Source organism: Nycticebus coucang, chromosome 16 (genome assembly GCF_027406575.1).
Source record: "Nycticebus coucang isolate mNycCou1 chromosome 16, mNycCou1.pri, whole genome shotgun sequence".
NCBI lineage: Eukaryota > Metazoa > Chordata > Mammalia > Primates > Lorisidae > Nycticebus > Nycticebus coucang.
In genome coordinates, this window is record NC_069795.1 from 46,964,345 (window position 1) to 46,978,919 (window position 14,575).

General features: G+C 34.4%; 1 protein-coding gene across 1 annotated transcript; it reads left to right on the forward strand.

Annotated features, from left to right (window-relative positions):
• The first annotated feature begins 2,948 nt into the window (after positions 1-2,948).
• On the forward strand, positions 2,949-3,944 carry LOC128567916 (olfactory receptor 5H2). The gene has a single exon (XM_053565528.1). It carries the CDS (start codon positions 2,949-2,951, stop codon positions 3,942-3,944), a length of 996 nt encoding a protein of 331 aa, XP_053421503.1.
• The last annotated feature ends 10,631 nt before the right edge of the window (positions 3,945-14,575 follow it).

Sequence of the window (14,575 nt, forward strand, 5' to 3'; positions counted from 1 at the left end):
TGGTTGACCCTTATGTTGAGATTGAGAACTGAAGCCTCCAAAATCAATTAGATTGCAAAGAATCGCTATCCATGTTACTGTCCTTCCTGTGCTAATTCTGTATTTATTTCTGCTTTAGAAAGCCTAACACTTTTAAAGGCTCTCCCTAATTTCTTACAAGTTATTGGTAAGAGAAAAGTTATTTCATAACATGTAATTTTATAAAAAGAAACTTTAAAGTGCTTTCTAATTTATAATAATTTTAGATTTGGTTTACAGGTTGCCAAATATGCCAGGGGCAAATGGAACAACAATAAAAAAAAGTGTTAACGATCTTCCTATTTTATTTTCAAGACTAAAATCTGGGTAAGCAAAATAGCTGAAAAATGAATTGTTACCTTTAAAGATGGCTTAAAATCTGGATTCTCAACTATAATAAGTTTATAAGTTCTGCTTCACTAGACTATTAAATGCTTTAAAAATGGGTTTAATTATTCAAATCATAATGATTGTTATATAAGAAATCTTTCCGATGATTTTGATTTAAGGATTAATTCTATGTAATTGCATCCTCTGATTAATACTTTTGTGGTCTATTTATTAAAGAATAACTCCTTTATACCTTCACCACTTCTGACAATAATTTCCTTGATTATCTTTTATATGGCACAAAAACATATGTTATTAAATGTACATAAATACATATTTATTTTATTGAGTATTTTATATATGAAGGATAACATATATTTAATATATAAATATGTATCCTTCAGAAATATGCAGAAAACGTAATTATCCTACCCTTTCCTGTATTCATGATTCATGAAGTACTCACATACAAATTGAATTTGAATATTTTAAAGTATTTTTTATTTGGTATTACATGGAAAGCAATCTACTAAACAAGTGAAATATTGCCATTTGTTCTTTATACTGTCTATATCAGTATCAGGTCTGTTAGAGAATAAAATACTCTCATTTATAAATAAATAAAATAAAATAAAATAATTTTATTAAATAAATAAAAATATTTATTTTTAATAAATTAAAAATATATTTAGATAGAATTTAGTTTTAATGCTGAAATAACAAATATAATGCCTTATTTGAATGTGAAATAATTTTCAGATAGTGAAATGTATTCATGAACAATAAAAAATTTATAAAACAAAATTTCAAATCAAAGTCTCTTCATCTTACACAAATTCCTTAGGAAAAAGAACTTGAATTTTTAATCAGAAAAAAAGAGATTTTCGGAAAAGACAACTATTAATGAATGCCAGGGTTAATTCACACATTCACCCTAGACCTTTGAACCTTGCCTTTATTCTGCCCTTACGCATCCTTGATACGTCCTCCCCCTCACTTTTCTGGCTTGTCTTTTCTGAACTTGCCCATCTGTGATTTTGTTATTTTTTGCCTTTTTTTCTTCTTTCTTCTTGTTTTGTTTTCTCAATTTCCCTTTCCATTTTTTCTGTCCCTTTTCTTCCCCAGATGTGTTCCTCTCCTCTTCTCTCATTTGTTGATACTTCTTTTTGAAAACATTTCCTTAAAATGTTCTACAGGAGAAAAAAATTACATTAGTCTGTAAGTAGTAGATAAATGCCCACTTTTCAGAGTAGTCTAATATCATGCCCCTTGCTGTTGTGCAATATTTCCCGTTCATTTCTCATTATTGTCTGACATATTCTATTACATATAAGAAGCTGCTCTCACTAAAGCCGCTAGAAATCTATCCCCGTGATCTCTGTTCACGACTTGTCCTACAAAGCATTTGTTTTGGCATTTGGCGATGTACTTTGTCATTCGTACTATCTTTCCCCACTTCTTGTCCACAACACTCAGCTTTCTAGTTCCCCTCCTAATTCTTCCCTTGCTCACTCTACTAAGTATCCTTTTCTCATCTCTCCCTTGTCTCTGTTGGAACATGCAGGACTTGGGTTGCAAAAGGAAATGAGTTTATTGAATGGGAATTGGTTCTAAGATAAAAATGGTAGGGAAGTTTGGGGAATCAGCTAGGGGAAAAATATGGCAGGAAAAGAAGGAAGCAAAGCAGCCACTCTACAGCCCAAATCATGTCCCAACACTAGCTTCATGAACGCCTATGACTGCTCTGAACCTCCAATGACACAGATCATATTATCAGTGCCACTACTGTATGCAGAAAGCATGTGCTGGAATCTTGATATTTTTGCCTTTGTTGCCTTTGCACTACTTTTTTTTCCATGTACATTTGTCTCCATCTGTTTGTATTCAAATTTAGGTTGGGTTGGTTTTATTGGAGGAATGCAGGTCAAATCTTCTGCCTACACCAACACTCTCATGGCTAAAAAGGGGGAACAGGTGTCACACATCTAGAACATCTATCTGCTTCATATCCTCTTTAATATAACTTCCTCAAATATTATCCTTGTGGTTATTCTCTTTTCTTGTGTACTCTTCAATGCATAAGTCATCCATAAATATGCCCTCACCTATACCAAAGACTCTTAAGTCATTATCTCTAGTAAAATTATATTGGTACGTACCTTCATGTTCACAATGCGCTCCAACTACAAACTTGTTCATTCATCTCAGTTCTCAGTCTCAATTTTGACTGAAAATCTATATAATAAATAGAGTTACTCCTTTTGCCCTTACTGACTTCTCCTTTGATATCAAATATATTCCTGACTCACAGTGAATGCTTTTGCGTCTTTTTCTTCATTCTTCTCAACACTGTATTAAACATGGACTTCAGTGCATTTTAAACAGGTACTTTAATGCTTTTTAATCAACTGAGGAGTATTTTTTAAAAAAATTATTTGTATTTTTAGAACAGAAATAATTACATTTGTTTTGATTGTATTTCTCTAGAATAATTTCCAGTTATTGCAGTAATATCAAATGAAATTAATAGAGTATTGTAGTAAAAGAATGGTTTTATGTCAACATCCCTCCCATAGTATTCAACTTGTAAGTTCTAGTGAATGTTCCTGTACATGGATTTTATTTCATTCCATCTCATTTCATTTCAAGGGAAGTGCAATGAGGACATGGAAAAAGAAAATGCAACATTCCTGACACAGTTTGTTCTCACAGGACTTACGCATCAATCCGAGTGGAAGATCCCCTTGTTCCTGGTGTTATTGGTGATATATCTCATGACCATGGTCGGGAACCTTGGTCTGATTGCGCTCATCTGGAATGACTCTCACCTTCACATCCCTATGTACTTATTCCTTGGGAGTTTAGCCTTTGTGGATGCTTGGATATCTTCCACAGTGACCCCCAAGATGCTGATCAACTTCCTAGCTGAGAGTAAGGTGATATCTCTCTCTGAGTGCATGATACAATTTCTTTCCTTTGCATTTGGTGGAACTACAGAATGTTTTCTCTTGGCAGCAATGGCGTATGATCGCTATGTAGCCATATGCAAACCTTTAGTCTATCCAGTGATCATGAACAATGCTCTGTGCACCCGGCTATTAGTCTTGTGTTTTGTAGGTGGCTTTTTTCATGCCTTAATTCATGATGTTCTTATATTCAGATTGACCTTCTGTAACACCAACATAATACATCATTTTTACTGTGACATTATCCCACTTTTTATGATATCCTGTACTGACCCTTCTATTAATTTTCTAATGGTTTTTATTTTGTCTGGGTCAATACAGGTTTTCAGCATTATTACTGTTCTTAGCTCTTACACATTTGCTCTCATTACAATCTTAAAAAAGAAGTCTGTTAAAGGCATAAAGAAAGCCTTCTCCACCTGTGGGGCTCATCTCTTGTCTGTGTCTTTATACTACGGCCCTCTGCTCTTCATGTATGTGCGCTCTGCAACTCCAGAAACAGAGGATCAAGACATGATGGACTCTCTATTTTATACTGTCCTAATTCCTCTGTTAAATCCAATTATCTACAGCCTGAGAAATAAGCAAGTTATAGATTCACTCTCAAAAATGTTAAAAAGAAATGTTTAGTTCTCATACTAATATCTGCTCTCATTTTAGTAAAAAAAAAAAAAGTACAAAATTTTGAAGGTCACATGTGGCTGTGTTTTGCTAAGTGTTCAAAGCTTTTTATAGTTACAATTTTCTTAGTATTTTGATGACTTAAAGTTTTGTACCTAATAAACTCCTTAAGATATATATATATATATATATATATATATATATATGATTCAAAAGCATACAGGGATTTTAACCAAGTTTTCATGTCACATTAGAATAATTGAAGCAGAAGCAAATAAAAATATTTAACAGGGTTAAATGAACCTGGAGATTCATATCACATTAACTGCATTGTGGTTGAGCAGTTGAAAGCCCAGGAAATCAGCTAACCTCAAAAGGGCAGAAGAATTTGAAAGGTCTTATACTATAGTAAATTGGGAAATGGCGAATTTCACTTTTTACAGGAATTAGCTCAAGTCTGGGAATGCAATCAGTGAAAAAAAGAAGTGAGTTAAAACTGTGAAGGCAGGGCCAAACTCTAACAAGATGCTCTTAGGTCCTTCTGTTTCTATCAGTCATGAGAACAGGTAAATGGCTGCTCTCTGTTTATGATGCCTTCAAAGATTTTTTTCCCAGTTGTATTTGTATGATACCGGGGAATGGGGAAAGATTCACTAATGCAGAAAGCTAACAGATTAGATTGAAGGATTAGTGTGAGTGTCAGGTCAAAAAGATTAGATTGAAGTTACCGTGAGTGTCAGGACAAAAAGAAAAGTGACAGACTGGAAAATAGATGGTCTGAATCTTCCAGGAATTAGAAAAAAATGGAAGTAGTAAGAAAAGGAAATCAGTAATGTTAAATATTTTAATAATTATTGGATGTGTTACTGTTAACAAGTGGCTTTAAATGCAAAGACCAAATAACATTAAGAGGATATGGTCTTACAATGTGCAGTGGGTAAGCTAGATAGCATATCTCAATGAGCAAGAGTCTGGATATTTTGTGACTGAAAAGTCCTTTAATTTTAGCTTTCCTTGCAATACTTTCTCTTTAAGACATTCTCCCTCTCTCAACAATAAAATTCCCTCTATATTCCTACTGACACCACCCAGGTCCTTACCCTAAAACCACTCATCTGCTCATCTATTTTGCAAAACTCTAGTTACTATCCCCCCTCCATCCTTTATACTCTCTTTTTACCTAGATACTGCTGCCAAATGATTATTCCTAAACCAAAGTCTGATTAAATAATATCCTGGTTCAATAGCTTTTTAGTGTATTGTCGTTACTATAAGATTATATGACTACACAGCATATACATACATACGGATGTTTATTTGTTCCCATGAATGTACAGATTTATGATGTGCAGATGTGTGACACTATACACATATATAGTACATGACATATAGGTGGTTCCCAGGTTGCACACACCCAACTTACAGTATTCCATACTTATGAACAGGCTCCCAAGGTTCCCATAAGGATAGTTTATAATGAACTTGTTTCTTCCACCCATATAGACAAATGCCCATGACATAAGTGGTTTGTTGGTGCAGCACTTTTACACTAACAGCTGGCCTATTGTAATGTAGTCACCTAAGCATAGCATCACTTTTGTCTTTTATTCAATTTCATGGGTCTGTTTACCTTTGTGACCATGCCTCTGAAGTGAAAGTCCACTGCCAAGTCCAGGAGAGCCTGGAGTGAATAGAAAGGTGATCACCCTGGAAATGAAAGTAGAAATAATTAAGTGCTCAGAGAAAGGCCAGATGGCATCATTCACTAAGAAGGCTTGGGCTTCAGTTGCTGGAACAATTATAAAGGGTAAAATAAGAATAATAGAAAGACAATGTTCCAATAAAAGTATCAATTATTACTATGGAGTGTAGTTCATTATTGAAATGGAATGGTAAAAATTTTTTATTTGGTTAGAATATCAAAATAAGCAGAACATTCCTATTAGCCTGGGAATTAAAAGAAAGCGTATAATAGTTTTCATAACATTATTACAATACAAGGGTATAATTTCTAAGTGTTATTATTATTGTTAAAGTATTACACTGTATTATTATCACCACATATTAGCCACGATAGAAATACTATTATTATTATTGTATTTCCCCATTCATCAGAGTTTCATGTTATACATAAACCTGACTGAAAGATTCTTGGGAACATACCTCATCTGTAACCTGGGGACTGCCTGTAAATATGAAATGATCTATCATATCTTATATATAACATATTCTCAATTTCTATTTACTCATCATGAATTATTTGAGGTCCTTTCCAAACATTACTTGCTTTGACTCTGCAGATCCCTCCTCTATAATTCTCCTAATGGAACTTGTGTTATAGTCAAAATACAAGTATTCATTTTGGCTGCTCTGTACTCTTTCAGGTGCTTGCTTTTGGTCATTCAGTTCTTTCCATAGAGAAGCCTACACTTCTCCAACTCCCCTCTAAACCATGAACAACTGACATGATATTTTTCTTTAAGGTGTATTCGAAATGTTATCCCTTCCATGAAGCTTTTCAAAATTGACTGGAAGAGGATGGGAATGCTCATTTGAGACAATTAGCAATTTATTTATGTTCCTTCAGTTGCATTGGTCCTCTATGTTAATTTTCATCTTAAATCTCTTTAGATTACAGATCTGAAGTCCTACTATTTATCTTTTTGCAATGGGGAGCACAGTGACTTAAACATATGAGGCCCAAAATAAGTACTTGTGAAATAGTTATGAAATCAGATATACTTTACAGCACAAATGCATAGAATATGGAAGGGATGCATCACTTTTTTCATGGGGAAATGAGTCCATAGAGATGAATGGACCTGGGTTGGCTGCTGCATGTCAACTCACCTTCATTTTCTTCCATGAAAAAGGACAGCATTATACACTTAAAGTGAATATTTTTGCTCTTATTACTAGGATTGGCTCTTTGTACAGACTATGGTAAAATGTCATAGAAATAGTATTCATTCTTAAGGATTAAAAGACACAAAACATATAAATATTTTTTTAAAAATGCATTATTTTGTATTAGCAGGGGTCCATTCACAAGATTAGACTAGATCATTTGACCTCTTTTTGTTCTTCAAAGAGAGACCTCAGGAAACACAATGAACCATAGTCCCACTGCTTTTACTTTTTCTCCCCAGAAAATCCATGTTATTGCATGTGCCTATAGTTTGTTGATTTTTATTGATATATAATATTCCCATTGTACTGATGATTTTCTATCAATTATCTAGATTTTTATTTGTTTATTCACTGTTATAACACAAAGACTAGTTGGGGATATAAATATATGGCGTCTACTTCATTTGCCGTTTTAAGGGTCCTTTCCCCTGGTTTGTTTTTTCCTAGAATGAGAGAGTAGATATCAAACCATGAGTATGTGGGCAGACATACATTACCTGTCAAGTCATACCTTAGGCTGAGTGAGTATGGAACAGGTAATTGGGGGCTCTCAAGAACTCAGACTTATTCTGCAGCCTTGTCTTGTACATTTATATTAAAAAATATCTCTCCGGTGTGTCCTTGAATACATTCCCAATTACTTTATGCCTTCCAGAAATTCATTAAAATCACTGGTCTAGGCCAGGTGCTGTGACTCATGCTATAACACTAGTTAGCACTCTGGGAGGCCACGGCAGATAGACTGCTTGAACTCAGGAGTCAGAGACCAGCTTGAGCAAGAACAAGACCCCACCTCTACTACAATACAAAAAGTAGCAGGTGGCGCACACCTGTAAGCCCCAGCTACTCTGGACTCTGAGGCAAAAAAATTGCTTGAGCCCAAGAGTTTGAGGTTGCTATGAAGCTGAGGAAATCTACCCAGTGTGATGGAGTGAAACTGTGTCACTAGTCCATTGATGTGACCTTCATTCTCACTTCTGTTATAGTTTTCTTTTTGTACACTATTTTTGTCTGCAGTGGGATGTTGGGAAATAGATGACATATACACCTGGGAAAAGCTCTTATTTTGGACAAGATGCTCTTCTGATCCTTTTAAAAAGAAACTGAAATATATATATATATATTTACCTGTAAATAATAATAATTTCATACATTTTCCTAGAACATTGCTCATGTTGGATTGAAAGACCTTCTTGACAACATTGAAGTACTCTTTGTTATGAAGGTATAGTCATTACTTAACTTTGACATTTTAAAAAATTTCATATATAGATATATATAAGAAATATATATAAATATGTATATATATACACTTTTTCTCATCATCTTACAATGTCTTCTACTGTTCATGAGATTGATGATAAAATTATACTAGACTTTGTTCAAAGAAATAACATAATTAGAATTTAGATAAAAATAAAACTGCAACCAAAACTGCAATCACAACTAAAACAGCATTGTAAATCTGCAATCAAAACTACAATAGCATTGTTCAGAGTCTAGGTGTAGACTTTCCACCCTCTGGTTTGTGTTTTCTTCCCTGTTTTGACTGTTAAATGTAGAATTCAACAAGATGTCTGTTTCAGAGGATGAAGTATTATGGATTTTTAAGACTTTTTCTTGGAAACTATTATTGCCTGTGATGATAGCCAATGAAAACTCTATTGCCTCATTTCACTAGGATTAACAGGAGTGACCTATATTTATTAGCATCTGGATCAGTCTTTGGCATGTTCTAAAAAAACAAATTCCACATATACGTTGTGCAATTGCTGTAATAATAGGATGTTTCCCTCTTCTGAGAAAGTACCTTTTAAATGAAGCTTATTTGAGGGCAATAGCTAACAGTCACAGGATAACATCCCCTTTTATCCCTCAAGGGAGTTTGCACAGCTGCTTAGACCTGTTGTAGAGACTTCTGAGTCTCACTCCAAATTAGGTTTTTGGCTCATTGCTAAATGGGCCAGAGTAATACATCCTAATAAGGAGTATGTTGTCTCCAAAATCTCAACAGTCCATTAGGCTTTGTTGCTTCTTTCTAGCTTGTAGGAGGTGCAACATGCAACAATTTATCTTTCATCTTAACAGGATTAGCTCTATATGACCTATACCAATGGACTTGTAGAATTTCACTAAGACAGAAAGCCTTTGAGTTTTGTTAAATTTATTTCCAACTCTCTGGCATGTAAGTATCTTACCAATATATATTGGGTAGTTGTTACTTCTGACTCACTGGGAAAACCATAATAATATCTTAAGTAATCAGCCCAGTGTAATCTGTGTATCACTAGTGTGATGTTTTGCAGTAAAGAAAGGCAATCAAGGTCATGGATATTTGCAAATCATAGAACTGATAAAAAAAAAAAGGGTTATATCCAGGATATATAAAGCTTCTGAATTAATAAAAAGAAATTTAATAACTGAATTAAAAATAGGCAAAAGATTTAAACAGGCACTTCTCCAAAAATGAGATACAGTACACACATGTCAAATAAGCATGCTGGATATTAGTCACTAGGGAAATGCAAATTAAACCTTCAGTGAGACGCTATGACACAACTATTTAAATGAATAATATTGAAAAGATTATCCATGCTGGTAATTGTAATGCAGACCTTTGGTAGTAAAAAAATAAGCAACAATGCAAGTTTGGAGATAATTACCTAAAATTTAAGGAAGCAGTCATTTTAAGCCAAATTTTGGTGAAGATAATAGTGATGAGAGAAAAATCGAAACTCTGTAAAATAATTTAAAGAGGTTTATTCTGAGTTGAATGCGTATGACGTCAGCTCAGGGAACATGTTTTCAAGACATCTTGAGAAAATGCATCTGAGCTGGCTGCTAAGTTACAGATTGGTTTTATACATTTATGGACACAAGAATTAAAGGTAAAACTACAAACCAATAAGTGGAAAGTAAATATTAGTTCAGCTGAAAAAGCAGAACATCTTGAAATCGAGGCTTACATGACTTAGGTAGGTTTTCGAGATTCTTTACTTGGCAACTGGTTGAAAGAGGTAAGCTTTGTCTAAAGATCTGTGGTCAGTAGAAAGGAATGTTTGAGTTAAGATAGGGATCTGCTAGAATGCTTGTGTCAAGACAAGGGGGATCTTCACTGTCATGTGATGCTATGACAGAATCAGGTTGGAAAATAAGCTACATCACATTGAATGAAGAAAAAATCATTTAGTAGATTTTATCATTAGTAGGCATAACTTAGCAGGCCTCTTAGAAAGGAATTTAGGCAAGAGGAATAAGTGTAAAGGTCAGAGTTCAGTCTTCAGTAGTTATCTTGGTACATCATATTTTTAAACCATTTTTCTCAAGAATATTCATAGTACCTGTGCTTTTATATATACTATTTTTCTATATGTATTTCTTTTTCACTAATAAAATTCTAAGGAAACCAGATCATTGATTAATGAATCTAACCAAACAATATGCTCTTTGATTTGCCCCAACTTGCCACTGGAGATTAAAAATAAAAAAATTAATATGTAAGTAGTTACACGCCACTAGTTAGATATAAAATCTAAATGGCAAAAATCTTAAATGAATTATATTTTTATGAATAAATTCCCATTGATCAATTCCTATCTTAATGCTCAAAGGGAAAATCTGAACATACCATTTCATGATCCAGCCACAATTTTCCTCTAAATTGCACCAAAGAACAAAGTTCCTGACCCATCCCCCAAGCCCTGTGCAATCCCACTCATACTTTCTCCCTGGCTTCATCTGGCTCCTTCCTGTTTCTCACATGGGTTTCAAAGATATTTACTGTCTTTGTCTTTTGTTTCTCCCGTGATCTGGATTCCCTGGTAATCCAGGCCCTCCAGTGCTGAAGATCCTGGGGAAGGTGAATGTAGACAGGGGGCACCTTGTTAGAGAGGAAGACTCCTGAGCTCCAGCCCAGAACTACTGAAAAGGGATCTGTGTCTTCAGAAGGTCTCCAAGACCTTCATAGGCATTGAAGTTTGGAAAGGACAGATCTAGCCTGCCTCCCCACAGAAGTCCTTTGTCTTTTACTCCTTTGCTCTTCCCTCTGACTTTGCCTAGAAAGATTTCATCTTAATGTTGGGGAGCTAGGTATTCATCTAGGTTGAGAGCTGTAGTTTTCATGGAGAGGAGCACTTTCCTTGGGGCTGCCTTCTGAAGAGAACATAGACCTTTGGTTTCATTGACATCATGTTTTCATTAGCTCAGATAACACCACACAAATCAAAGCACTCAGAGCAATGAATTTTATATATAAACTACAATGCACACAAACATGTCAAAGGTGTCACCTGTGGTGGAAAACAGTGGGATAAAATATGCTTTCAGTAGTTAAAACTACAATGGTCTATATGACTTGGAGTTTATGATTCCAGAACCTGTAATGCCTGTGGGACTATTTGAACTTCTAGCGCACGTCCAATCCTATAATGCCCAGTAGAGACACTACTTTGTCCTGAAGGGAATACTCATGCTCTTTGGGGGCAATTTAACTTTCCCACTTTTTATAACTTCAGAAAAATAATACAGTTGTATAATTGGTTGAATCTTATTTTCGAGACAAATTTATATACACATTTCCTTAGCTTGGGAAATGAAGACTCTGAAATGAATCTGTGTGCCCAGAATTGCTACCCAGGACTTTGTCATTTCTATGCCATAATGCTATTTATTTCTACTTTAGAAAGGCTAAATTGTTAAAGATTTTCCACAATTTCCTTAAACATGTAAGAGAGAAATGACTTCTATAATATTTATTATTTTATATGCAGAAAGCTAAAATTTTTATTTCATTTATAATAATTTAAGAATGAATTTTATAAGAAATATTAAAGCAGGTGTAAATGAAAACATATTAGTGAATTATTTGTGTTCTTTAGTTTTATAATTAAAGTCTGGACAAGCACAATGACTGTTAGACTGATCTGTTCCATTCAATGATGTTTTATTATCCTGTTAATTTAATTATACTGACTTTATAGGGTAAGTATTGGTGACTCACAATATTAATTACGAACTGAGTTTAAAGATTTAATTACTATGATTATTATGTATTTTTGTTGAATCTATTAATAATAGAAAGACCCACTCTAATTAAATCTGTGTTCTTATTAAAACTTTAAGATATCATAAAATACTAAGCTCATCTATCTTTTAACTCATTTCTGAAAATAATCTAATTAGGTATTTTATATACATTTAAAAGGTACCCATACATAAGCAGAATTTGACATTTTCAATTATTTTGTTATATCAGATTGCATGTTATATCAGATTGTTATTCTCTTTTAAGTTAAGTACATCTAACCATTGGAATTATTGTGTTGGCCATTTATACAGCCATTTTCAGGTTGTGGTCCTGGCTCAATATTATTCTGCTAAAAAAAATTGTTGGAGAAGAAAGTGCTGTTGAGTAAAGCCAGCAGAATTCCTAGAATAAGTAACTTCTAATCACTCTAATAAAAAAGGTAAGGCAAGCTTTAAATAAGGAAAGAACTTTCAGACACTGCCAGTATATTTTAAACAACACAAAATTTTTAACTAAGTTTAAAAATATGATCTCTTTTTTATATAAAAAAATTTGCATAGGAAACTAAAATTTAATTTTGAGTAACAGTAGATGCCCAGAATTCACATCCTTTAACAAATTCTGGGATTAAGACACATCTTAAGCCTCTGAGCCTTACTTCTCATTCCTTTTCAGCCTTTCTCTCATCCCGCCTCTCTCTTCTTTGGCATGTCCTCCCTATACTTACTCATATGGCATTCTTGTTCTTTATTTCTTTTCTTTTCTTCTCATTTTACCAGCCAGATTTCCCTTCTACTTTGCTGTCCCCTTTCTTTCTTTCCCTGCCCTACTGTCTTCTCCTGACTTCTGAAACTTTTTGTGAAGAAGTCTTACCAGAACGTAGTTTACATCTGTCTATAAGGGGAAGACAAATGCTAACTCCGCTCCATATTACTGGGCGTGTTCTATTTCAGTCCCCTCATTCTGGTGCCACTTGTTTCCCATCCATTTCTTGTTACTCTTTGACACAAATGGAAACTCCTCTCACTAACGCCACTAAAAGTCTCTTATTTCTACACTCAGTGATCTCTATTCGCTCCTTGTCTTGCTGGAGCATTTATTTTGGCATTTGTTCATACACTTCACTTCGTCCTCTTTGAGTATCTTCCCTGCCGTTGCATCTCTGGCACTCATCCTCCCATGTTTCCTCCTGCTTCTCTGATCATTCTGCTCGGTATCTTACTCTGCTCTCTCCCTGTCTCTCTCTTGTTTGAGCCCACTCTCTCTCTTGCTATGTTTTTATTAAATGGATATTGACTCTAACATAGAAACACTGGGTAAGTTGGAAGAATCAGCTGTAAAAGTGGATAGGAACAGCCAGTCAACAGCCAAAATCCTTTCCCAACCCCAGTTCAATGAAAGAATTGTTTTATTGTTGACCTCTCCAGGACCACATCTCACACTGTCAGTTCCAGTGTTTCCCATTCTCCAAGTTGCAAATCTATGGTGGTGGATTTCACTGGCCAAACCTGGATCAAGTCTCCTCACTCCAGGTGCAAAATGGATGGATAGCTCTAGAGTGGGTGGTATTCTGTGCTGGCCATCAAGATTCATGTAGTAGAAAAGGGACATGGGTTTGGCTTTCCAATAAATGGCATATGTTTAATATGAATTTTTTTTTTCTGTTCCTCTTTTACTTTCGGCTCAACTTCTCCAATGCACAGGGGACCTGTAACTATGCCTTAATCTACCTCAATGACTCCTATGTCATTATTATTTTTTTTATTAAGCTCTGGTAAAGTCATACTCCTAAGTACATCTCATTTGAATGGTTAGAGGATGTTCCTTCCACATATCTGCCAGTGAATCTGTGTTCTTAACCTCATTTTGAATCACTAAATGACTGTTCTGAATTTCTTTCTATGACCATCCTCCTGCTGCCATGGAATCCTGCTGACTACATTTTGATTTATTTTGCATTTATTTGTTTGTCCTCTTCATCATTCCCAATGTCTCATCAGACATTCCCAGGTGCTTCACATCATCTGAAACACCTGAATTTTTTTTTTAGACACATACTCCTAAACCTTATTCTCAAACTGCTGAATCTATCTATAGTAATTCCTCATATTATTTAATTTGGCAAGAAATCACCTCATATAATTCTGATATATATTCTGGATTGATATCTCTGGATATTGGAAACTGCTTTTAGACTAGGGTCTACAGCTCCAGTTTATCTTTTTCGCAGCTGATTTTTTGTGAAGCCAATTACTTAATTTAAAAGAAATCTCAAAAGCCATTCTCTATCATAATAGTTTTCCATTCATGTCAATTGCTTGAAGAATAAATTTCAAGGTCTTTCACAAGTCCTCAAAGTTATTTTTATTCCTGGTCTTAACAGGGATTTTTTTCTATTGACTTTAGATCCATGCTTCAGAAGTAGGATTTTTCAACACACTCAATAGTGTCCATATAAATTTATCATACACTTAGAATTCTTCTATTTTTTTGCCTAAATCCATTTATTCATGTAATTTTATGGATGTAAATAACTGCATTTTATTATTCTGCCAACTTCTATAATACTTATGTAGTGAAATAAATAAAGGAAAGAGGGCATTCTGATAAGTGAATGGGTTTATATCAACTCCTCTCCACTGGTATTCACATTTCAAGCCTTTAGTGACTGTTCTTTCGCCTTTATTTCATTGCAGGAACATGC

Bases quoted from the DNA above. Each gene is read 5' to 3' on its own strand.
- LOC128567916 (XM_053565528.1), top strand. From the start codon at position 2,949: ATGTTCCTGTACATGGATTTTATTTCATTCCATCTCATTTCATTTCAA.